Raw genomic sequence first — 26,954 nt, forward strand, 5'->3', positions numbered from 1 at the left:
GACCTGGCTCTTGCCCACACACAGGCATCTCATGCTCAGTGAGATGGCTATGGTGACCCCACTCCCTCTTTCCCCACAGGTCTGGGTGCTATTCCGGAAGACTACTGGTCTTCAGCAGGTCCCATGCCATGTCTGCCAGACATATGCAGATATTGTAGATATCCTTGGGGTTCTCAGGTAGCACTAAATGCCTATGCCCAGGCTCCAGAGTTGAGTGAGTCCTTCAGTGTGTCTCCATTGACTGCAGTGGCCAGATCTCTGCTGCCTAGAGACCCTGCACACATGGATAACCCTTCCTTAAATGGTTTGTGTTTAAAGAACTATTACATAGGAGATAAAAGCAAATCAATGTTTTTAATAACTGTAGATGAATAGGGGCAGGATTTAGATGGAAGAAGGCTTCACCTCTGGGGTCATTACAAAAGTAAGGCAGCATTTCAAAGTCACCAATCCTCATCCTTTAATTCTTATTTTTTCAGAATATTGTAGAGTCAAATTCCCAACATGTATCAGACTAATGTCTGTAGGGACACTGCACTTTTATGTAAAAAGAGAACTTGGACCTTTCCACGAGAATCACCTTCCTCAAAATGTTGTATCAATGTGGTATCACAGTTCTATTGGCTAATCTGTGGGCAAGGTTATACTGCTTGACTGGCTTTGTACCCCAGGAAAAGATTTAGGAATTTCAAAGCTTTTGTCTTTCACCTCTTCTTTTTTTAGCATCCAATTCAAAGAGAGAGAAGAAGCCTGGTGTGGGAGTTGGATATATCATCCTTATTGCCATTGCTGTGTTTGGCTTTGTGCTGGCAGTTGTGAGCCTTGTCATTTTCCAGTGCAAGCGAAAGATGGGAAGATATAACTTCAGAATCAAGTCTGACAACTTCAGCTACCAAGTGTTCTATGATTAGCGACTTCCACGTTACCAGATGTGAGAGCTGAATCATGGTAAGTTACTTTCTTTAGCTGTTTAGCTCTTCATGAAATGGTTAAATACTTGCAGACGAACATCCTCTGTGTAAAGGTATTAAATCTCCTATCCTGTTTGCTGCAGGTGAAGATCACAGGAATATGAAATTCTTACAATTCTTGCCTGTTTTCAGATGCTGCAGAATGTGGAAGAGGATGATAGCCTCCTCTTCCTCATCTTTCTCCATGCCTTCAGTCTCAGTCACTTGTCTCTTTTGTCACAGCACCAATGACCACTTCCACAGAAAGTATAGCTCTTTCAGTTTTAGATCATAGATTAGTATAATAAAAGAGGGAAACTCTGCCCCTCTAAGTCATAGAATCATAGAATGGCTTGGGTTGAAAGGGACCCCAGGGATCATCAAGTTCCAACCCCCCCCTGCTACCGGCAGGGCTACTGCAGAAACTAATTTGCTTCAGTAGTTGTCCCTTTCTGAAAATGCTTGGGTTTCACTATTTTTCAGAGGGGACTATTCTTCAAAAAAATGGTGGGATATTAGACATAAAGAACTGGAATGTTGATAATGTTTAAGTGGTTCTTGGAAGAGCCTGCAGAGAGTCTGTAAAGACAGCTCTGAGAAGTGTTAACCAATGTAACAAGTTCTGCTGCTGCAATTTTGGAATTTAACACTTTTCCAGATTCAGGAACAGATTCAGTTACAGGGTTCAGCACTTTTTTTTTTAGTAAAATCTAGATGCTCACAATGGTTTGTATGTTTGTGCCTTTAAGAGCAGAAAAGAGAGGTGCTGAAAAATAACACCTAACATTGCTTCACAATTCACGGCTGTTTACTGTGGATCTGATTACATTTTATTCTTGGGCAGGGGCTTATCTGACGTTGTTACCACAGTTAGGAACTCCTTCCTGATGGAGGCTTCATACATAACAATGCAGCTGCCATAACCACAGCAAATTCGCTAGATTCATCATGATGGTATTTGCAGATAATGTCATTTGCTTCACTGAGCGCAGTGTTGTTCACCTACAAGACAAAGAAAGAACAGGGAAGACTGTACCCCAGCTGTCTGCTTGCAGAATCTTCAACAGTCACTACAAGCTCTATTTCCCCTAGACTTGTATTACACAGACCACCTTCCACAGTTGGATGTGGGCAGTTTCTCTGAGACCTCTGTAAGTGATAGTGATGCTCTGATTGCTTCCCAAAGTCTGGGCAATCTGTCCTGTCTGGAGCCCAAAGGGAAGGTGATTTCCCTTCCAGCAGCTGTACAGTTCCATCAATGACACAAGTCCCATAACCCAGCATAAAAACATATCTAGGTCCATCAAATTAAAAGGTGCGTAGAAAGACTCCGAGTCTTTATACAGAGAGAAGAGTAGCTTATCTTCACTCATCATTCTGCTCTCTTGAGTGGTCATGAGTGATTGCAACACTTGATATTAATGACAATTACAGAGTTGTGCAATGATATTGTAGCATAAAGGATATTTTCAGGATCATAATATTTTTATATAATGATATATAATAAGCATGTTGGAGTCTCAGACAATGTCCTCTTTTAGATGCTGGAACAACTCAGCTCTTCTTCCCTATACACTTCCCTTTCATAGAATCATAGAATCCTTAGAGTTGGAAGGAACCTCTGAAGGCCATCTAGTCCAGCTCCCCTGCAGTACATTTCTTATGATTTTTTTCTAATTTTTTTTTTCTAGTTGGAGCGTGTCTCATCACAGAGAATTGCTGCTTGTCTTTATTCTGCATTTGGCTTTCATTACTCTTCATGATGGTGGCCACAAATGATTGCAACGCTGGCTCTTAACATCACACGTAAAAGGCTTCTGTATCCCTCGTTTTTTTTTTTGTTTTGGTAGCAATTTAGCTTTTCCCTAATGTTCAAAGAGCTGTTTGTGACTGCAACTCCAAGTTGAAGTCAACTTCTCTGGTGGTTTTTACATGGGAAAAAGTACAAGAGAAAAAGGAAAGACTTCATGGTTCTCTATTCATGTTTCAAGACTGGGCAGTCCCACTGTGCCACATTACAGTTTTCCCCTCTTAGCATAATTTGTGCCATTACTAGTCACAAGCAACATGTTTCTCTAAATATTTCAGGAAGCAAATCAGGAAAACGTTAGAGATTTCATTTTTGTTTTGTTATTCACTGTATACTTAAGGTGAGGTTGAAACCTTGAGATGCAGCAACGCTGAAGACCTAACTATGCAACGCCTTAAGTATACAGAAGCTGGAGAACAAGTACATGATCTATCACCAAATAAAGAAAATTCACCATGAGTCAGTGACTCAACCTGCTCAGTGTGTTCTTCGGCATGAGTTTTGAGGCTCAATTGTAGATTCTTTAATTAAGGGCTTAAGGGCTTGCTGAAAAAATAAAAGTACTAAGTTTTGCCAGTGGAAATCCTCAATTTTCCATATAATTCCATTGCTACCTATCAACTCTGTTTAATTAGACCAGAGTGATTTTGCAGTTGAGGCACAGAGTGTGCTGCCCAGCAAAGTGAGAGCACTCCAATTGCACGCAGTAGGTAAAATTTGACACGCATTTTGGCTGCGTGCAAGACCCTACCATTACTGCAGCAGCAAAGGTTTAGTTTCTGAGCTTCACTGAATACCACAACAATTTGTTCAGCTGGATAAACTGGAACAAAAACATTTTTGACACAGCAAGCAGGCCTTGCAGGACTCTTCAGTGAGTGTTCTGGAAGACGGAGAGTGTGGTAACTGATCCCCACCACCGCCAGGTTCCAATTGCTACACACACACCTCCTGGCCAGTGGCGGAGGGTGCTGGGTCGGCATCACAGGAACGCAGAAGTTTGCAGTGAAGAAGATAATTCCTCTTTAAGTGAAATGAACACCATTACAAACAGCTCTCTAGTGGAAATTGGCCATTAGTTTGAATTCACAACTACTCATATCCGCCATAGCATTTACGTGCTGATTTGTTGGTACAGAATAGCATTGAAAATCTGCTTTTCTAGCTTCTTTATCCAGCTACTGTTACATACTAAGACTGCTGGGTAAAAGATGTAGCCTGTGTTTTGCAAAAGGTCAGACTGGTTGATCTTAGAAGTTATACATAGCATAAAGATTCATAAATTAATTTCAGATTTATCTTTTATATTCTGTTTTGATTCATGTGGATCTGTAAGAAGTAAAAATCTTTGACTTATCTTTTCATTGCTGAAATATCAGTTCTCAGATCCTGTTAGGAAAAAAAAAATCAATTTGGTTATAATCCATTAATGGAACTGCAACTTACCTTTGTAATTTTAAAGTCTGATAAACACAATCATTAACTTTTTATGATGTAGGTGTCTCCTCACTTTCGCTGTTTGCTGTCAAATATATGTGTTTGCTTTCTGCGCACAGTGGAAGTTCAATCTATTTTACTAAAAATACTTTCGTAGTTTGTAGTGTATACAATCCTCCTCTCGTAGCAGGGCTAGAGATTTGCCTATTGATTGCAGCAGAGCTATACCACTAATGGAGGCTGAGCAGTTGCTTCTGTTTGATACCATGCATGCTCATCAGAAACTGATATCGTGATTACCTGAATTAGCTGTGTTGTAGTGTTTTAATAAAAGCACTCTCATACCTTATTGTTGGTTTTTGTACAGTTATTTTTTCCTCTAACAAATTAGTCACAGGTATTAAGGCATGCATTGTGTGGATGTAGAAGCTGGTGAAGAGCTGTTCAAGTATCAGTTCAGACCACTCAAAACACAACATGTGACCATTGCTCTGCAACTACCAAGAACCAAACACATACACTTATGCTTATTAAGGGCCTCTTTCTTGAAGGCTGCAAAGGAGAAACATGCTTTCAGTTCCAAGCTTTGCAGCGAAGATGACCAAAAGAGTATTCATCATTCACAGCCCAGTAATAGAAATCTAGTAACGTGATGATCCGGTTTGAAAATAGTGCTTCTGAGGGTTCTAGTGGGCTCATCTGGAGCCAAGTGTGAAAAGCAGGGAAGAACACCAGCACCTCCTTTCTCATCTGTATATGGGTATTGTACAGCTGCTGCCCATTTTCTTTGTTCATCATTTCCTGCTTTCTTCCAGTGGTTGTTTTTTCCTTTGCACTGTGTCCCCTTGTGTCTCCTTTTCATGCTGAGGCACAGAACAGATTGTTTGGTGGGGGTAGTATATACAAGGTGCAGTAGGGTCCTGCTGTACCTACTTATACCATCTCATCTGCTGCTTAGACAAGGCCCGATGGCTTTGGAGGGCTCATTTTAGACACCGTGGTCAGTCCTTCGCACCAGTCATTGGGTGGTTTTACCAAATAAGCAGTTCTGCGACCAAGGAGAGCTCTTCTGGAAGAGTCGCACTGACCATCTCCCTTTTCCAGTCCCCTGCTGCCCACCTTTTGTTCTGTTAACATCTCTCTAGATAATTATTTGAGACAGAGGTTAAAAAATGTATAAAAATCAAATCTGAAGATTTAGCTTTGACCTCTTCCGTTGTTTTCTGAGAGCCACTTTAGACCAGTGTATGCGTGCCCAGTGTCCCCATTGTTCACTGAGAACACCATAACGCTGACACCTGGTGCAAAACATGCATCATTATTCCTTTCTCTGATATTATACAGTTGCCAAATTCTAGTCCCACTGGGTTTCGGAAAAAGCTGAGATAATTGGAAAATATCCTTGTCCATTAAAATTATCAAGGAGTGGACTTTTTAATGCCTGTTTGGAAAGTTTTCTTGTAGGCTGAGGAAGGAAACTAGTTAGAGGAGCTGACAATCTTTGATTTCAATTGGACTAAAAATACAATTTCAGCTACAGTCTGATGGAAAAGCCTAGAGCACAGAGCCGCCTAATGGCTGCTTTGGTCTGCTCAGCATTGCCTTGGGGCCTGAGTAGTATCCCCACATAGCTGAGTAGTATCCTCAAATTACAGAGGTACTACCTTTCAAAGCTTCTCAATTTTTTGACAGATTTTTCCTCTCCCTTTGCTCTCTCCCAGTGCTGGCAGGCCTGGCTGCAGATGACTTCAGGCTAAGGCTTTCTGCGTTTTGTTTCCCAACAAAAGAGATTTTTTCCTCTGAAACCCACAGGAAGACAAGTTCTAGAGACTTGTACATACAAATGGAGTCACAATGATATGTACGCTGTAAGCAATCATAAATGCAAGTACAAAAGGGAAATTGAGAAAAACTTGAACATTTGGAGATGGCATGGAGAAAAGCAGTAAAGGGCCAAAATAATAAAGTTCCCATGAAGTTCCTGTGACAAAGTGTCAGTAATAAATCACTGGTGTGGTGCTTGTAGTGGATCCAGAAATATCCACTCATACTGTTCTCTTTAAAACAGCTGGTGCTCAGCCCTACCTGTAACCAAAGCTATAAAAGCATTGGGACAGTTAGGGTAAATGTATGCTGCTGCCTAGTAACTGTTTTTTTTTAATCGTACGAGGAATGAAAACAGGTAGTAAGTGTATCATCTCACCTTTGTGCTTGTTTGGGTGTGTGACAGACTGGATTTTGACCGGTTAGGAATAGTGCAATTGTACAGAGAACATATATATTCAAAATACAAAAAAACTTCTCACTTCACAGTTGTAACAGTGCCCTCTAAATGCCAAGAAAAGACTGCCTTTCTAACGGAGACAGTTGGGTAAAATTTTTCCCTTGGATCAAATCTTTCCGGCAAACAGTATTGCCATATCCTTGGGAATGTGCTGGCAGCTCACAGCAATAGTGGCAGTGCAAGTTCTTCATGGTTTATGCTCAGTAGTGTTTAAACTCTTCAAATCCACTCACAGAGTGTCTGGCTTTGCCTCTCACACTGCCTAGAGCTTTGATATGAAATGCTCACATCAGTGGGAGGCCAAACAGTGCTCGCATTTATTAGCTGCCTTTGGCATCTGGCAGTTTGAAAGGATGAAGGAGGTGCTTCACCTCAGTATTTCCAACAAATACAGCTATTACTAGCACATATAGATAGCAGGGTCTTGTGTTTGTTCTAGTGCCAACCCTGAGAGGCTCTCACGCTGCTGAGTGTTACATATGAATAGCCTTATCCAACTTAAATTTTTACAGAGCAGCTTTTGCACAGCATGAGGCCAAACTAAATCCCACAGCTCTCACTTTCTTCAGTAAGGCAAAAGCCAGGAGTAACAATTGAATAAGATGTGATTGCCTTCTGAAGCTGTTTCACTTATGTCCTAGAAGATGCTCAGCTGATAGTTTGAGGCTGCACGACACAGCCCATTTAAAAATCACGTCACTTTTTCTCATGAGATTATGGATAGTGCTGCTTGCTTCCTGTGTTTGTCAGCATCTATTTGACTCCATTCTCCCCATTTTCTCATTTGGCTTCAGCTTTGAATCTTATTCTTAAATGGGAGGAAGAAACATTTGTTGTCTTACAGGTGTACAGGAAGTACCACATTGTAAAGTTCAGTCTTTCCCCTGAAAATAACATCTAACTCTCTTCTCACTTCTATGAAAGCCAAAGTCAGTGTGATGGCATGTCCAGGCTGTGATCATGGTCCTACATTCTGTTTGAGCTGGGGGCTGGACTTGATGATCCCCAAAGGTCCCTTCTAATACCTATGATTCTGTGATTCTTGGATTCTCTGATTTCTTTTTGAGACAGTACTACTGATGATAATATACCTCTTTTGCAACTCCTTAATACTGAACACTGGAGGCTTCATGTCCTCTTTGGGAGGATTTATATTTAGTAATCCTAGGTTTGTTATTTTTAGTACCTGTTCCAAAATTTTTTTCTTCAACTGTTATTAGCATTTTCATGGAGTAAAGACAGACAAGGTACTCTCTTCCCACTGAAAAGAGGAACCAATATTTGTACCTTGTCCTTGTATAGGGCATCACTGCTTTGACTGCTTTCACTTCCCCAGCAAAGCACCAGTGCTATTTGTATTCACCCAGTTGATGCAACCACCTTAGCCAGTTGTCACCGAGTACAAAGTGTGACACATTGCCTCCCAGAAACCTTCATTCAGACCTATGCTCTGTTACTTCACTGAGAGCTGAGAATACAGATTATTAATGGGAGGAAACATAATATGAAATCAAGAATAAGAAATGCAGTTGAACTTAACACAATGGAGCCCGAGCTATTTGAGAGTGATGTGCTGACTGAAAATACAGCCTCCTGTCTTGACAGCTCCTGCTGGGGTTCCTGCTGCCTTTGGCAGATCATAGATGAAATGGGAGACCTGGTAAAGGTTGGAAGAAGTAGGTTGTGATGAGGTGGGGGTCACCCTCTTCTCCCAGGTGACAGCAATAGAATGAGAGGTAATGGCCTCAAGTTGCACCAGGGGAGGTTCATGTTGGATATTAGGAAAAATTTCTTCTCAGAGTGGTGAGGCACTGGAAGAGGCTGCCCAGGGAAGTGGTGAAGGGAGAAAACCCCAGTTTGCACTATGTGGCAGTGCTTTGGGCCTGGGTGCTGACCTCCAGGCATGCAGAACGAAGAGAAGGAGAGGGGCCAGGGCCACACCCAGGCCAGGGAGGTGAAGTGGCTGCACCCCACCACTGCTGTGCCTGGATGGAAGCTGAGGCTGTCAGCAGCAGATGACTTACAAAGCTCTGGTGCCACTGGGCATGGCTGCACCCCAGCCCCAAAAGCCTTGCCATGACATGATGGCATCAGGAGCTGGTTTCGCTGCCGAGTCCTAGCCCTGGGCAGCTTGTGCTGCCCAGACAGCTTGCTCCGCCATGGGGCCTGCTGCAAGGGAGTGAAGGGCAGAGGTGGGGAGGCACCCAGGCCTGTAGGAAAGGTGGAGGCAGTTTCAGAGCTTGGAGATGATCCTGCTTGACACCAGGTTTTCTCCTTTCAACCCTCTGCTCCACCATGAGCCCTGCAGCCTGTTGGGGCCATGCCTGCCCACAGGAGAGAGTTATACTATGGGATAAGTCCCACCATACCACTCTGATGGGTCTTAAGCCGCCTCTGCAGTCCTTCAGGGGGAGACTGAAAGAAGCTGATCTGCTGAGTGGAGCCTACAGCCCTACAGCCCTGCAGATAAACAATATAAGGGAACTGGTGTGAATGCCTGCCCTCCTCTGCAGCTTGACTGTGTTATTGCTTTGTATGGGGATCCTCTGTCCATGCAGCACACAGACCTCTGAGTCTTTATGTGAGGCTAGCCCCTCATCCGGTCATTCTGCTTTTAGCAGGAAGTAGCCAAAAGAAGAGATAGCAATGATGGTTCTTATCACTGTGACTAATGCCACTTGCAGGGTACTCCAGCAAGGGACAACTCTGAGGCCACACGGAGCTGTAGACGTCCCTGTTTGTTGCAGGGGAGTTGGACTAGATGGTCTTTAAGGGTTCCTTCCAACTCAAATGATTCTATGATTGACCTAAAGCTGTAGTTGAAGCTTGGTGGGGCTGTTAAAGCAGCAGCCTTGCATTAGCAGGATAAATGCTTTCAGCTGAGAGACGTGGGTGTGGAAGACATCTAAATATCTGCTTCACATCAGCAGGAAAAAGCTCTAAAATTTATCTGTTACACTTGCACTTGATTCCCATCTGACTATGTAATACCACAAAGTCACCTGTTGACTTTTCTTTTCTGGGTTCTATAATTATGAAACCACATGCAATAACGTAAGCCAGCTATGTGTTATGCACCATGAAAGGGCTGTTAATGTGACTGCCCTGCCATGTAATTTTGTCCTGCTGCTTTTTTATTTTTTTATTTTTTCCCCAGCAGGAGCTGAAAGTTGCTCAGTATCAAAAATAAATATATTTTGTTCTGATGTGAGAGTTTTCTAGTAGTTTGGCATGTTACTCTTGTTATCTGCTAAACTGAAGATGACAAATCATTAACTATCCAAAGTAGTTTGAAACTGCCTGAAACTTACCAGTCAATGCAAGTTCTAGTTTTATTTCCTGAATATAGGATATGAGTAGTGGGTACATGCTCTGATATAATTACTGTGATATTTACTACTGAATAATAAACCTTTGTTGGAGGAGTTAATATTCCTATTTCTAACCCTGTCACTTTTAGCATCACACTTAACAAACACTGGAGCTGAGTAGGGAAGAATTCTCATGATGCTGAGAAAGCTGCTCACCTTCTAAAATGCGGGTAGATACCTGTGTACGTGATGGAAAGGGACTGTCTGCTGTGTCTTTGTATGGCTTGGACAAATGGGGCCTACTCCTAATGAGAGGTTTGCTAATCAGTCCTAAAGGATGAAGAAGAAGGTTGTCAATACCAGTGTCAGATGTCTCAAACACTATTGCTGATAGGGATGTTGTGAGCATTCTCAAAAGCTTTGCATTAACTCAGACCCCAGGCAATGCTCAGCCCCTGTATACAAATTCCTGTATAGCTCATAGGTGCTTTGCATAGCACTCAATAGATGCTAGATATAAATACTAAGAAACAGGAGTTATCACATTCTTTACCAGTGAACAAAAATTGTTTTTATACTGTGAACATATTTAATATTTCTAATATAAACTGCTCCAAGGATTATCCTTTTTTTTGCAGATTTTAAAGCTTAATGACTTGGCATATCTTGGCAACGTGCGTTTATTGCTGCAATGCATACGCCATATTCTTTTGTGTCATTCTAGATATGTGGCTTTAGCTGTCAAAGGGATTTGTGGAACTGTGCACAAAAACTGTATCATCAGTAGACTGTCCATGTGTGATACAGGAGCTGCACACAGATCAAAGAAAGAGCTTTCTCCCCAGCTGCCTCTTCTGTAAATATCTCTAAGGTCTGTGCTGGTGGTACAAATCTCAGAAAGGAATATTCTCGTTCATTCCTTCCCTCTCTTCTAGACTTCTTCACATAGCAACAGATATCATAGTTTAGTTGTTTGTTATTTGTTGCTCTTTGCTGTGTGCTGTTGTCTTATAAACACCCAATGCCTATTATGTCTTTCTGTTGCTTTTTTTTTGCCCTTTGGTGAACAGCAGATTCTAGATAATGCCATACAGATCCAAGTCTTCTTTACAGAGCTGAGTACTGAATAATTTCTATGCTTCTTCTTACATAAATAGTTTCCATAATACAGGTCCTGTTCTACATCTTTAAGCCACTCAAATAACTCTTCCCTTACTGCCGCCAGTGACACAGTTTGAGCATTTATGGTCATCTGGGTTGGCACCAGTGAGGGAATGCATCACGTAGCGCACAGCGTGACCTCTAATAGAAACAAAGGGCCACATTTTGGAGGGCAGGGGGTAGTGTGAGCCTTCCTTCAGATAGTTTTGTGTCCACTATGCTGTCAAATGTATTTTTTGTTCATCTGCCTGTGACCTCTCTGTTTGGAAAGTGTCCTCTGGATTAAAGAGGGTTTGAGGTCTGATGCATCTGATATTTTATCTCTACAGGTTTCTATTTTCACACATGTGTATGAGCATGTATTGTAAAAATTCCCTTACTTATACACAATAAAACATTTATTTGTCACTGACCTCTAGATGTGTCAGAATGAGTCAATTTTATAGTTCCGTTTCTCCACTGATAAATAAACAACTGGCAAAGCTGTTAACTGATTTCTCAGGGAATTGCCCTGGTTAAGAGAACAAGCGGAGCAGAGGTATTAGTCAGCCAGCATCAAGATTAGGTGAGTTGTTAGCTCTGTCCTGCACCTGCTGGCTTTTTCCAGTTTTGATCAGCTAGAAGGTAAGGGGGAACTACATCTCTTGGTTAAAACTTGCATTTATACTTGTATCTCTCTGAGGTATCCTGCAGTGTGGTTGCATCACTACTGAAAAAAGTATTTTTTTTAATCCTGGTTCAAAGATCTTCCCTTCAACCAACAACAGTTTGGCTGAAAATACCCTGAAAAACTAGACTAGTGAGCTTCTGGCAAGGTTGGAATTTATCAGGTACATTTGCTGCACCTGCCAAATGGACCCACCCATGGTGGCAAATGGTGGTAAATTTCAGAAGTGGTATTTCCCAGAAAGAAGCTTGGAGAAGCAAAGGTTTTCCATACTTGGAGGAAGGAGGAGCAGCTTGGGGAGTTTAAGATGCTTGGGCAGCCAACCAAAATGAGTCAAATCTTAGTCTTTGTGGTAGAAGAGTGGGTCCTTTTTAGGACCCTATGAGAGCATGTGACTGAATAAATAATTTATCAGAGAGAAAACCACCCTAAGAGAGAGAGCATGCTTTTCCAAACAGAAAATAAGCTTTTATGCCCCCCTGTACTTCTGTAGTGGCAGCAGGATTAATAACTGCTAATTCCAAGTGACATGAGTCAAATATGGTTTGGTAAACTGTTGCTTCCTGGTGCTAGTACAGGGGAAACAAGGACAAATGAGAAGTCTGTCTATAGTTAGGGGCAGCTAATCGTCCTGTAAAGGAAAAGTTTGTAAGAAAGTAGAAATGCAAATAGTCATGGGCTAAGCAGTGCCAGTGTGGATTAATCTGTCTATTTTAAAATACTAAATCAAATAGACAGTTTCAGAACAAATGAAGAAATATGACTAGGTTTTTATAAAGTGAATCCATGCATGCACTGACTAATCCGGAAAAATAGACTTTTTTTTTTTTTTTTTTTTTTTTTTTTGCTGGGTCATCTTTGTGCTCTTGATATCTCTTCTCACATGCTCTTTGTGGGTATAGGCATGGCTTCCAGTCTCATGTTGGCCGCAGGTAAACATGGAGGGAGGGGGAAAGAGGAAGGACATGGGAGCAAATCTCACAAAAACTTGTAGTTGGAGCGTGATGGTGCCTGGGAAACGGTAGAGGTCTGATAGTTGTTTCTGACTAGCAATCACACATCTCCCAAAACTTTTGACAGTGAAGACACCTCCTAGGGCTCCCAACACAAAAAAGCCTTTTTCTATAGACTAGTGTTGTCATATTTGTTTATTTTGAAGTGGTGATAGTAGATGTCCCCCATAGAGGATGCCTTCATACCAGAATTAGTGAGCTGCATAGTGAAGGGCAGAAGTTTTTCCAACTTAAGACGCCTTCATGTTGATCTAACCACACTTACATTATAGACTATCCAAGAGTATCTCTCTTGGTTAAAAAAGGAATACCTTGAGCTGACATCATCTGACATACAAACACAAAGCACAGATAAGGCCAATATCTTTAGCAGCACAGAATGACAGTTTCCATCTCTCTTTCCTTGCCGATAGCACCCAAGCCAAAGCACTCCCTGCAGAGCTGTGGGGAAAGCACCATGGAATGGTGTGTAGATGTGTTATTCCAGGACCTGAGGTTACTGGCAGACTTTTGAGAGGGCTCTTTTTTGTGCCTGATGACCAGGGTGCTCTCAAGCCTCTGTTTTATTCCAAAATGTCACATGCACAGCCTTTCAGCTATCTTAGCGACTTCTTTCAGGACTTGCTTCAGTCTCTCTTATCCCTTTTGCACTGGAGAATTCCAAAACTGAACAAAAGATTCCCTCTGTGGGCTCACAACTTCCAACTGAGCTCTGAGCAACCTGATGTATGCGTAGGTGTCCCTGTTCATTGCAGCAGAGTTGGGCTAGATGACCTTTAAGAGTCCCTTCCAACTTAAACGATTCTATGATTCTATGAATTAAAGGAAATAATCACTTGTCTTGATCCATCCAGTCCATACATCCCCAGACTGAGTACAAGGATGCTGTGGGAGAAACTGTTGAAAGCTTTGACAATTGCTTGCTTGGCCTTGCTAAGGCCAAGATTAATGATGTCTGCTCTTCTCTCCCTGTCCATAGAGCCAGGCATTCCACTGTAGAAGGCTTTCAGGCCGGTCAGGCAGTTTGCCATCAGTGAATCCATGCTGGCTGTTCCCAGTTACTTTCTTTTCCTTCATATTCCTGGAAGAGAAGGTTTCCAGGGGGCTTTTCTCCATGAACGTCCCAAGGACTAAGATGCATCTGAACTTGGACTCTTATTTCTTGCTGTTTTTGAAGAGGAGCCTTACAGATATGTTTTGGAGTCTTGGCAGTTCAAAGGTGCTTATCTGGGACAGCCCAAACTCCCTCTTTACCTGCCTTCTGTGCATAATTCATTGAGGCAGAGCAGTAACAACAGCACACTGCAATCCACTACTCCCAAAAGCAATATTACAGAAGGTAGAGTTGTAGTCTAGGCACAAAGTATCAGATGACTCTTTTCCTAGAGAATCCACATTTAAAACATTGGTGATACATAATGGCAGAGGGGATAAAATATTGATCAAGTTACTCCAGAACACTGAAGTTTGACTGGAGATGAGTGTTCAGCAAAGGCATGTGCAAACCTGTAGCAACACTGTAGTGGAAGTTTTGCTCCTTCTCTGTCGCCAGTGAGGTTTTTGCTCAATAAGAGAGGTTGCTACACAGGTCTGAGATTTCTAAGGCAAGTGCTGAAGCTTGTGTGTGTGTGTGTCAGCTCAGGCCACTGTATTTCTGACTTACAGACTTCCATTTCAGAGAGTTGCAGAGCTCACTCCTAAACACTCAGCCCACTGAATGCCTTTTCCAACCTGACCTTGTGGAGGCCAGCTGTGCTACCTACTTAAGCCAATGGTTTTGCCCAGCTTTCCATGAGACCTGCTGATCCTGGGAGTGATCTGGTTACCTGACTCTGTAGCCAGCTGTGACAGTGACTCAGAGCACTATTTCCTGCTTACATGGGTAGCAAAGAGAAGGGGCTTTGCAGAGCAACCTTTTGGAGAGGGAAAGGATGCCTTTAAGTGTCTGAACAGAAGAGTACAAAAGCAAGTGTTTATAATATAAGACATTTAGCACTCAGGTATAGCTTCATGGTGCTTTTAGCCTGTTGACTTGTTTCCGGTAGTGCTTAGGAAGGAATAGAGGCAGACTTTCTTGCTCTTTCTCTTCCACTTACTAGAGAGCACAGCTCATCCTGAACATGCTTTGACCCTACTGAAGATCTACCCCTCTTGTGCTTTGAGGAGCTGGGATGTGAGTGAGCCTTGGTTGCTTCCCAAACTTCCTCTTAGTCAGTGTAGTCTCAGGCCTCTCCTCATGTGGCTGGTGCCAGCAGGGTGCAGTTTGCTGCAGCATGCCACCATAGTAATAATGGATGATGGAAAAAGCCCTTAACGATCCTGGTGTCACGCTGCGCCATTAGGCACTTACACACACCTCAGCTCCAGCATCAAGCACAAAAGAATGTTCTGAAGAAACAAACAAACAAACAAAAAAAACAGAGCCACAATGATAAGATGAGAACTTGCACTTTTTCTCTCTCGCTCTCTTTTTTTTCCTTATTGAACAAGTGCAGATTCTGACATCTTTTTTTTCCTTATTGAACAAATGCAGATTCTGACCTGACAACTGTAGGTTAATTTTGTATTGTTGAATAGGTGGAGTCAGGTTTATAAAAATATCCTCACTAAACCAACAGAAAACAGAGTTAAACAAGAAGCCAGTAAGGGTGTATGTTTCAAGGTTACTTGTATTTGTTTAAGTATTCTGGCTGTGTACTTTTCTTTACACTTGTATATAAATCTTTCCCCATAAATTTTATTCATGCGCTGTTTAAGTCATCAGCAGGAGGACTGGAGGCTAGAAGGCACTGTTCATATCACTATTAGCACTGCAGTGTGCATTCTGGATTACACAACAGAGGAAAGGCCCCTTCCTTCGCCTGCTTCCCACTCCCTTCACCTCACCCACCAGCGTGCCTTTGCCTCCCCTTGTTACTCAGCAGAGCTGAACAGAGAGTTCTCAGCTAGCAGCTGGAGGCAAGACTGATTCGGAATCATCTGGTTTGTTCAGCCTGGTTTCGTTTCTTGAGGCTGAGTTCACACTTCCTTTCATTTCTTCAACCGTAACTAGAAGAAAGGGTTGATGGAAATGCTAAACAAACTTTCTTACTAATTTGTCTTAACTGAGAGCAGGGAGGCTGGGTTGGCTGTGGAGTCACTGTGCTTGGTGCTGACCCTCTGTAGGACGTGACTACCTCTTCCCTGAAGAGGTTTCAGTGTAAAAAATTGGTAGTGGAAGTAATAAGAATTATAGTCATGCTGATCTGAAATGAAATGCTGTGGGGTAAGGTGAGCTACAGTGTCTGAGATGTACTTCATTGAGAACTTCTGTATTAAGGCCACAGTATTATCCTGAGCCTTCTGTGATACGCTATCATTGCTGTTCACTGATACAGCTTAGTGGGTTCGTAGCAAGGGAGTATGTCATCCAGAATGGCAGTTTGAATATAGAGATAAATGTCACTGTGGATGCACACAGCCATGACAATTCTCATGCATGTTTCTGTTGTGTGACCAAAGGACAGTGCTCCTCAAACATCCAGGGCCTGTGGCATTGCCCTGGCTAAGGATGCACAAACCAGTGAAATGATTCTCAGTTACCGCTTTTGGAACTTAAGGTGGATCTTCAAGGAAAGCTTGTCAGGAAAGACCATTTCCAGGCTTCATTTCCAGATGATGTCAGGAAAGAAATAAGAGGGGTCTGCCATCGATATCTGTATTTTTTTCTGCTTTCCTTGGTGGAGAATGCCAGAAAAACTGCTAAATGAAGAGAAAGATAGTAGCACTCGAAGAGTGGGTAAATGTTCTCTGAGAGCCATGTGCTCTCATTTTAATCCTATGTTATCATTACCCGTAGGAAGACAGCTGAGAGCGAACTGATGTCAGACATATAGGTGAATAGACTCTCTGTGAAGGGGCAGAGCACACATGCTGGCTGCTAGCTTTGTTTTGACATCATCTGGCATAATCTGATAATTGGATCAGTCAGAAATGGTGGGGTCTTGACTGAAATGTCCAGCAAAGAATTCCTGTCTGCTATTTTAGCCCTGCAGAGAAGGACCTGGGGGTCCTGGTGGACGAAAAACTTAACATGAACCAGCAGTTTGCTCTTGCAGCTCGGAAAGCAAATGGTATCCTGGGCTCCATCAGAAGAGGGGTGGCCAGAAGGGAGAGGGTAGTGATTGTCCCTCTCTACTCTGCCCTCAAGAGTCCCCATCTGGAGGACTGTGTCCAGGTCTGGGGTCCCCAGTAAAAGAAAGACAGGGAGCTGTTAGAGAGGGTCCAGAGGAGGGCCACAAAGATGACCAGAGGGCTGGAGCAGCTCTCCTACAAAGACAGGCTGAGGGAGCTGGGCTTGTTCAGCCTGGAGAAGAGAAGGCTGCGGGGTGACCTCATTGCAGCCTTCCAGTACCTAAAGGGAGCCTACAAACAGGAGGGGACTCAACTCTTTACAAGGGTAGATAATGGCAGGACAAGGGAAAATGGTTTTAAGTTGAAGGAGGGAAGATTTAAGTTGGATATCAGGGGGAAGTTCTTTACTGAAAGAATGGTGAGGTGCTGGAACAGGCTGCCTGGAGAGGTTGTGGATGCCCCGTCCCTGGAGGTGTTCAAGGCCAGGTTGGATGGGGCCCTGGGCAGCCTGGTCTAGCATCAGATATGGTGGTTGGTGGCTCTGCCTGTGGCAAGGGGGTTGGAGCTTGATGATCCTTGAAGTCCCTTCTAACCCAAGCCATTCTTTGATTCTATTAGTGTAGCCAGATGCCTGAAGAGCCAAGGTTCATACCACTTCTAGCAGAAATGCCAACCTGATCTTACATAAAATGCCAGAGAGGAATAAATTCTTGTAATAGAATGTTTGTGCTGGCAATCATGTAAAGAAATGCACAAAACTTTAAGTCATTCAGCCATTTCACACCATGATTGTAACACAGACATCACAAGGAAGTGGCAAACTTTTTTCTCAAGACCAAACAAGGGACTTATAGTGTTATTCCTGAAGTTTCTCAGACTCTGTTCACCTACTACACAGTAAGAGTTTCTACGCACAGTTCTCACCAACTTATTCTGTTTGCATTCATATTGTTGAAATAAACCAAGGGGATGTATATCCATACTTTGTTTAATCTCATATATTTAAGTGATTTAAGTTTTCTTGAGGGGAACAGAAAGTTTCCCAAGTGTTTGAAATTCCAGCATACCAGTCCTCCACCTCTCTGCCATACCAGTTGCTTTGCTGCACCCGTTCACTTGAACACTGTCTCTGGGAGAACTGTACAGATTTCTATACTATGAGCAGTGGTATTCATAGTCTTCAGGGACTCCTTTGTGTAAATACTTTAAAGAAGACATGTAAGCACTCAGTTTCTCTATTAATAAAATCAGGGAAATGATACTTGGCAAAACCCTTGAGGCAGATATGCTGTAAAATATACCTAAATCTTGCTCGTAAAATGTTCTGAAAATCTCAAATGGCAGTTACCATGGAGATCCTGAGGCATTGAAGTCAAGCAACTTTGCCAGTTGCAAAGTACAGACTTAGAAGGCTTGGAGTTTGCTCTGCTTATTTTGAATATTTTTAATGATTTTAATATTATTTTCTTGGCCATGAGAACTCTTGTTCTGTGCTGTCTACCCTTGAGTTGTTTTCAGCTTTGTGTTGTGAAGCTGTAATCTAGCTGTCACTTATGCTGTCACAACTGCTTGCTTGTAACTGTATGCATGTGGCCTTTCCTCCTTGCTTAAACACTTCAGTGATCCTCACTACCAACAGTGTGTCACCATGCAGGATGTCTAGGTCCTTAAGGGATTGGCATTGCCAACAAACTGGTAGAACTTTTCAAAGCCATAGCGATGGCAGTGAGCACTGGGTATTCAGTATTTCTATTAAATGACCAACGTCATTTAAAGTCCAAAAGTAAAAAAATTCATAGATGCTTGAAGGATACAAGAGGGAGCCTGTAGCCATAACTAGATTCAAATATGCAATCTAAAGAAAACGTTTAGATGCTGTGTCTGACTCTGGGTTTGTACTTTCTCAGGCTTATTTCCTTTGCAGGGCTCAGATATGAGTTTGAAAAATACTGTTGAAAGAACTGATGCTTTAATGAAGAGTCATCAGCTGAATCTCCTCGAAATAACATAACTTTACTACATCTATGGTTTCTGGGAAAATCCTTGCTAGATAATATTTATGTATTTTGAAGGTTAGGGCCAGGTAAGGTCAGTGGAGAAGGTCTCCAAAATTCAGAAGGAGAGCTAGACATGTATTCAATTAACTGCGCTCCAAAGGGCAAATCATACTCTGTTAAAGAAATTGAGGAAAGAAAACAGTATTCTCAAAAGAACTGAAACGCAAAGAAATAACATCAGGAGACAAATCTGAGCTCTTGTTCTCATGCTAGAGACTACAGAGGAAGACAATAATAAGGAAGCAAAATCTTTGATTACAAGCAATCATGAAACTGACCAAAAACCAAGAATACCTGTGCCATCCTTCTCCTGTCAATTTGAGTAGGCCCCAGAAGAGTGATTTTATATTACAGCTAAGCCCTTGCTGTTGCTCTATCTGATGTGCAGAAGGCTTCCTCACAAATAATGTTGGAACGGGCAGGGCTAGCAGAAGCCCAGCTGCCCTTGCCCTGCAGCTATATTAACCTAGAAAGGAGATTGAAGTCTTTCTCATTTTCCCATATACATACTACTTTGAGGATGATCATTCTGTTGTCACTTACCTGATCTGTACCCTTATTTGCTGTCTGTATGCATGGAGGAAATCTCATCTTCTCTTTCTGGTCTTGACATCTAGATCTTGTGTGTGTCAGTGAGGCAGTGGAAAAGGCATGATTGGAGCCTTTCACTGCAAAAATAAGATTACAAACTTACACAAATATCTTTTCTGGACAAAAGGAAGTAACATTCTCAACAGTTAATTTTATGCTTCTAAACAAAGGTGAACCAGGGAGAGAGATCATCTATTAGAACTCTTCATCTTTCACAGTACTTCTGTTTCTGTTATCTCACTTCCTGATTCTCTCTAAGGCAAGGACGTGTGAGAAGGAGGAGATCCAAGCAGCGTAATTTTGAGCCAGCTAATTTCTCTGGCCTTGTTGTTTAGGAGCAGTCCATAACTCTTCTATTTAGGAATATTTGAATTGGTGATGATCTTTTACCATCTCCTTTTTCTCCTCCCATTATCTCAGGAAAAAAAAGAATAGACTTCTCTGTAAAACCTTGACCTTGTGCCTTCTGTGTGGTTTCATGAAGCTAATTAACAACTCTTTAGGCAAAGGGCTATGGAAAGCTGGAATCCTCATCTTAGCCATGGAAGCATTCTGTGCATTATTTTGTAGCAGAGCTAATGGTTTACATGGGAAGGTATATAGGTACAAAAAAGGTGTGTAGGCAGGTAACCTAAAATTGGAGCAAGGCTTTCATGCATAGTTATTGTCCAAGTCATGTAAAAGATGATAATTTAGAGGTCTTGCTGGCAAAAAATGCTACTCCATTGAAAGGTCTTTAACATTGTTTGCTGGCTTGAGAATAGAACTTTTGAGAAAAAAAAAATTGTTTTTGTGAAAAAAAAAAGCTCTGAGAACAGCACTGATTTTGACTATCAGGGAGAATTTATCGCAACACATTTTTTGAAAATAGTGTTAAGCAGGTTTTATTTTGCCTTTACCATGTTGCATTTTAGATCATATCGCAATTTAATTCAGTAGGCAAATCAAAGGATTTAAATTCAGATAAGAGTCAAAACAAGGCCATTCAGTCTTCCTGCAATTGAAAGTTTAATTAAGAGTGAAAATAAATTTGTGTCACAGATTCTCTGGGGAGTGGCGACATTTCTGTCCTGAGTCAATATGGAGTAAAAGTTCAAAGCCTGAGCCCAAAGAGGCTAAAAAACTGTGTGGCTGATTTCTGGGGACAATGGCTGGTAAGAGGAGAAATTGAGTTATAAAATACTTTTCTCATAAAATTCATAAAACATTATCTGTAGCAAAAGTATGCTTATTAAATGAGTTCTTGGTTCCAATATGCAGTAGGTGAGATAAAAGTCTTGATCACTAATCTAGATAAAGAGTATTGCAGTTCTGATTTTGGACTAGATGGAACGATCATAATGAGCTCAAAAGTTTTTGGACACATTTGCTGGTTTTGCACCATGAACTGTTTCACAGAAGATGCTGAAGCTGTGATATGGCGGTGCAGTCATGTCAATTTAATACCTGGGAGCTGCGAAGAAGGGCAGTCACACCCTCTTTATCCATTGCCCATATCCCATGCCTTATGTGCCCACTTCTTGTTTCAAATACCACGATTCTGTGGCCTCATGAAGAGCCAGCTCGCATGTAGGTCTTGTTAAAATGAATCCTTCAAAAAAGATAAACATTTTTGAGAAGAGCTTTCTGATAGACCAACCAACTCGGTCAACACCCTTTCATGGCTGCATTATTCAAATGATGCAAAACCAGACAGCAAGGGAACAGGACAGCCCTTTTCAGCAGCAGTTTCAGCTCAGCTATAACATCAAACCATATATTGAACATAAGAAATCTCCTATTTGCTAATCCTGGCAGTATAAAACAACTGCCCCTCAATGAGTGGTCAGTTGTAAGCTTAGGATGCCTATATGCTCATACATGGAGGAGAAGTTGTCTTTTCTTCCAAGAGCAGTGATATGAATAGCCCACATTGTGAACATGAATTTTCATTTTGCAGAGAAGAGATGGTTGTGGAGGACCTAGGAAATGAATTAATTGCACAGAACTCCAGTCAGGTTCTCCTGCAGTTCTCCCTGGCATCAGCTATATATCTGCATATACAGAAGGTTTAACATGCTCTATAAAGTCACAAGTGTTATACTCCAGAATGTAGATTTCCTACACATAGGGAACTTTTCAGTGTTGCTAGGAAGTTCTATTTAGAAAAAAAAAAAAAAAAAAAGTCTCATTCTTCTAATCCTGAAATACGTAGAGGGAAATAGACATCAAAATGTTGAGTATCAGTAGTCACGTTGACAGCAGCCTGCTCTCTGTGTGTCTAACATAATCCTTCTGTTGGTTTCTGAGAACAGAACTAGATATCCTGCAGAAAGCCTCAAAGGCAGCATGATCTTCCTTGAAAGTCACTGTTTTAGTTTTGCATGCCAGTTCTATGTAATGAACTTACATTGTTATTGCTGGCAATAATCCCTGGCTGAGCAACATCTATTTGAATTCTACCCTGGAAACCACAGCTAATTTCTTAATTCTCACCTGTGGTTTATGATTAACACGGATATTTGTTCTCTGGCAGTAGGCTATTGGATGTGTTTCTGAAGCAGATGCTGTGTGAGTGATGCTGCTTGGTGGAGAACTGGACTTTCTTGTTTAGAATCGTTTTCTATTCTTCCCTTTCCTGGCCAGAAAGAAAGAGACGATTTTTCTACACAGTGTTATGCAGTACTGTGTTACAGATCTTTTGATATAGCTACGACCAAGTTTGTCTGCTTTTTAAAGCCTCAAAATCCCACCGAAACAAAGGTCTTCAGTATTCGTATTTCTTCCATTCTAAATTTCTGATCACTAGAATGACAGTAAAATGCTTCTCAACATGAACATCACAGTTTTGCAAATCCAGGAGGTAAATAAAAGAGATATCTTGTCCTTGTTAGTCCCCTTCTTGTTTCTGTCTGGATTTCTTTTCAAACCAAGACCATGATTTTTCTTAGCCTGATGGTGCTGCATTTTGGATAGTTGGGTATGGGGAGATGGAAGTCAAAAGAGTTCAAGGCTCCTGGGAACTGTTTCTCTCAATTAGGTCTTTTGGGTTTTTGTTGTGATTTTACAGTCAGGAGCCAGAAATGTTCTATCATATAGGGGCCACTGCGTTTCCTTCTCCTGAGCATTTCAGAAATGGTAGCATGTTTTGATGTAATCTGGCCTGAGAACTCATAAATGGCTTTTCTAAGCAGTAGAAAATATGTTTCGTATCACAGAAGATGATTCTGGGCAAGCAAGTTAATGAGGGCTATATTTTGCCCTTTTTTCAATAGGGACAGAAGACTCTGGTTGGCAAGGACATTGATGCTCAAACATTGTTAGTAGATGAGTAGGACCTGCATAGGCTGTGGGAGAAGGTTAGGTCTAAATTAGTGATTGCTAAGAAAACATCTGACTGTGTTGGGAGTTCCTACAACAAACAAAGCATGAAGCTGAAATCTGCTATGCAACCTCACATGAAAGAACAACAGTACCATTTCCTTGGTTCATTTCAAGGACTGTTTGCCTTGGTCTCACTTCCCTGTCAAAGGAAAACCAAAATGAAAAGAAGTTAAGAAAACATACCCGCTTCAGCAAAATCTAAGACTTATGTAGTTACAGATGTGCTAGGTCTTGGAAGTTTGAGAGGTCCTCAAATAAGTAATGGTCCCCTTTCATTAGGTCTGTGACACTAACTGTATCACATAGGGTATTCTCGATGGAAAGCCAGAGTGACCATTCCAATAACAGTGAAACAGGTTATTCTACTCTCATTTATATCTTTCATTTCCTCATTCTTTCCTAAAAAAAAAAAAAAAAAAAAAGGTGAGTATGGTGGAGAATTAGTGTCCTAACTTGTGTGATTAGGAAAACAGAACCCATTTAGTTTCAAAGAAGCAAAAGGATGAAAAAGAATGAAAACCACCCAGGGAGATGGAGGAGAAAAGGAAGACACACAGAACAATACTTTTTACAATTGAAGCATAAGAGGTTACAGATTAAAGGCCAACTAATCTGAATACACGTAATACAAGAAACACCCCTCCACCCCACTCCAGGCAGGTAGTGCAGAACTTCAGTCACATTCACAGCTCTGGCCGTGCCAGCAGTGGCAGCATCCCCCAGAGACGCACGTATTAACTCCCTCTGAACTGCAGAGTAAGAGAGAACCCTTCTACACTGCAAAGAGCCACAAGTGCTCTGAGTGTTGAGCAGCATTCCTCTAAGCACTTGGTGGCTGAAAACAAACATGAGCCAGGAAAAGGTATAAAAAATACGAGATAACGTAAATGTTTAAGTCACTGATGAGCCTCTAGGCACAGAAAAGTGTGGAGTTTCTATCATTAACAGTCACTGAAGTGAAGGAAAGTGGGTGTGGTCTCATCGGGATGAAGATGGAACGCAGGGCAGATGACCAACAGTATCTCCTGCGTATCATTAGGAGGAGCTTGCTTAATAAAGAAAATTTGGAAAAACGCAGCTTAGAATGAGAGGGTTATTTAGTATTTTCCACCTAGCTCAAAGAGGTGAACTAGCAGAGATGCACTACTATTTGTAGTAATTTGGTATTCTAATCCAATACAAATCCAAGTTATTACCTCAATAATTACTCCTAAAATATTTCAAAATACGGAAAATATTTGCAGAGGGAAGTTGTATCTCCAGATTAGAGTTAGGCTTTTGGGCTCAAGGCAACACAGGTCTGTATCTTAGTCACGCATGACCCATGCACAAGGTTGTTAAAGTGTCCTGCTCATCAAATATGAAAGTGTTTGGGTGTGATGCACTGCACATGAATTCCATAAGTCTTTCCTTTTGACGCACTGGACTTTGAATCAAATTCTGCCTTTGTTCTACTATAAAAACGCAAGCATACTTCAACTGAAAACTTTGGAATTTATGATACCAGAAGTCAGGTGTGAGAATTTCATTACATTGGCTGTGATCCCGCCTGTGTGAAGGATTAAGTGTGGCTGAGACGTAACAATGCAGCCTCACCCTCCTTGAATTACTGACGCCTTCAATCCAAAATGTCAGTTTCACAAATGGAGAGAGTACTGTAAGGAGCTGAAAACTCATCATGGAGATTTGGAATTACCTCTGGCATTTCATTTTCTGTCTTTTTCTGTGTAAGTTAAAATCTATTTGTCTATTTGAATTTGCAACATTTTTTAGAGGATGTGCTGGAGTTGGATTTGAAACAATAATCTGGGGAGAGGGCTGCCTAAAAATCAATATAAAATAAATATACACTATTTACAGTTAGAATTTATTTTGTAATTTCTCTTAAATTTGTATATTTCAGTAGGTATTTTAGTAGGGCATAAAGCTGCAAATAGATATATGAATGAGAGAAAAATATGTGGAAAACACATCTATAAATGGAACCTGCAGTGAATGATCAGATTTTGTGATGCTTCTTGGCCTTAAATCTTAAATTCTATAGTTATGAGATCAACAAATGCTCTATTTTGCCAATTATTCTCTTCTGAGAGACTCTTTACAAAAAGAAAGATAAGAAAATATGGACTGGCTTATATTAATTATGCTGTTCTCCCAGTGTACTGCAAGAGAATTTTGAAATAATATCTAGAAATTTGAAGGGCTCTCTTATTTATTCATACTATCTAGTTCCGTGACATTTGATGCAGATGAATATAAGATTCTTGTGTTTTTTCCTATTTTCTCTTAAGAGTCCAAAGGATACATACAGAGAATCATACAATTTAAGCTGTGTTGGGATGCAGAAATATTATTGATTTTTAGGAGAAATTTTGCAGAATACGTATATATTACGTGCTGTTATGTCTATGCCAAATTGTATGATGAATGCCACTTTGATTTTAGAGATACCTAGAGCCAAAACAAGTTAACTTTTTGGTAGAGCTATTCCAGTACACCTGTATGAGGATACTTGAAGCTTTACACAGCTGAAAATAAAGAGCTATGATATCAGCTAAGTGTTGTTAAGGAATAATATTAAAATGAAACAGCAGAAGATGTGTTTCTAGAAGGAACAAAACACATAAAATCATGGTAAAATTAGTGGGGCAAGAAAATGAAATGGATTTCAATTAGTCTATACACGATCATAACTGAAACAGGATTTGATTTTTCTTTTAAGGAGTATAAGAAATACTATAATATTTTTCAGATTGCAAACAATAGTAGTTATTATTGTATCATAATTAGAGATACAGGTAAACACAGAAAATAAATCGATTTTCTCTCAAGATAATCAATGATTGAGGGTACCAAAAAAACCTAATCTCCCCTGACTGAAACCAAATGTGCAATGAAGACATATATATCTCAAAAAACAGAGGAATTAAATACTAAAACCAAAAGACTAAAGAAGAGAAAATTTTACAAAAATAATTGCAATCCTTGGAAAACGGCTATAAAAACATAAAATTTCAGTGTAAAGACATATGCAGAAATAGTACTTCGAGAGATAAAGAAAATAAAAATAAAAAACTACATAAACTGGAAACAGATTCCTATAAAATGTCAATATAAATGTAAAAAGAAAATGATGTAGAAGGCTAAAAGCACAAGATAAATAAAAGGGGTAATAAAAACGTAATCCATTTACTGGGGAAGAATTGATAGAGTAAAAAAAGAATATGAAGGAGAAAGGCAGAACAAAAACTGAAAAAAAAAAAATTAAAACATGAGTGTCCAATGTTCTGGCATCAGAACAAAGTGCTGAATGAAGAGGAGCTGAGCTGGGCCACATATAAAATATATATTATACAAGATGAATCTAAGTAAAAAACTTTTCTTTATTATTAAAAAAAAATGCATTAAAGCATGAAAAAAATGAAAGCAATCAAAAGTGGAAATTTGTGAGATATCTGACAGTATTTTGTGAAAATCATGTGTCAGATGGCCTCGATGGAAATGGTAACTCTTGTTAAATTCCTAAGGGCATGCGGGCTGCGAAAATCAGACAAGAGCAAACAATGGCAGTTATACATCCATGTCCACATCGCGCAGCTCGCCAGCAGCCAGTGACTCTCCTTCGCCTGGGGGCTCCTCACCTGTGCCATCCAGCAGCACGCCAAGCAACAGCCAAGGCAGCACTGAAGCTGAGTTGACCATGACATCCCAGCCATCGATGGCACTCACGTCGTCTGGTCCAGCATCCTCTGCTGGTCTTCAGGGCTCTGTGACGGTGCTGACAACAACAGCCCTCACGCAGGGGCAGACCACGGTTCAGATGGCGTCCACCTCAGCGTCCACAGACAGACCCCTGTCTTCCACGGCTCCGGCCTCTCCTGCTAGCCAGGACACCACTCGCCATAGCACCGGTGGAAGTCCCACCACGACCCACCTGAGCGGCACAACGGATGAAACGAACGTCCTGACATCCAGTGTTTCCCCTGCAACATCTTTGGCAGCTGCGTCCATGACTACGTCAGACAGCAGAGAAGCGTCGACAGAGAATGAACCCATGAGACCATCTGGTACTGCCAGCACGACTGGAGTTTCTGGCAGTAGCCAGGCCACCAGCGTCGCTGCCGCAACAGTGAGGCCTGACACCAGTTCCACAGCAGTGGCCACGGCGAGTGGCAGTGCGGGCTCCGTGTCTCCAAC

At 41.4% G+C, this 26,954-nt stretch overlaps 2 protein-coding genes across 5 annotated transcripts in view; both read left to right on the top strand.

Annotated features, from left to right (window-relative positions):
- The window catches only part of UMODL1 (uromodulin like 1), a 48,181-nt gene extending 43,635 nt beyond the window's left edge, over positions 1-4,546 (top strand). For all 4 annotated transcript variants that reach the window (XM_021406312.1, XM_021406318.1, XM_021406322.1 and 1 more), the window contains 2 exons: positions 724-948; positions 2,642-4,546. In XM_021406312.1, the coding sequence (XP_021261987.1) occupies positions 724-911 (188 nt within the window). In that variant the 3' untranslated portion in view covers positions 912-948; positions 2,642-4,546. The remainder of the gene's footprint in view (positions 1-723; positions 949-2,641) is intronic.
- The window catches only part of LOC110403267 (mucin-19-like), a 16,456-nt gene continuing 13,827 nt past the window's right edge, over positions 24,326-26,954 (top strand). The window contains exons 1-2 of the mRNA XM_021406344.1: positions 24,326-24,484; positions 26,285-26,862. Of these exons, the coding sequence (XP_021262019.1) occupies positions 24,436-24,484; positions 26,285-26,862 (627 nt within the window). The 5' untranslated portion in view covers positions 24,326-24,435. The remainder of the gene's footprint in view (positions 24,485-26,284; positions 26,863-26,954) is intronic.

This window comes from Numida meleagris, chromosome 1, assembly GCF_002078875.1.
Source record: "Numida meleagris isolate 19003 breed g44 Domestic line chromosome 1, NumMel1.0, whole genome shotgun sequence".
Classification (NCBI taxonomy): Eukaryota; Metazoa; Chordata; class Aves; order Galliformes; family Numididae; genus Numida; species Numida meleagris.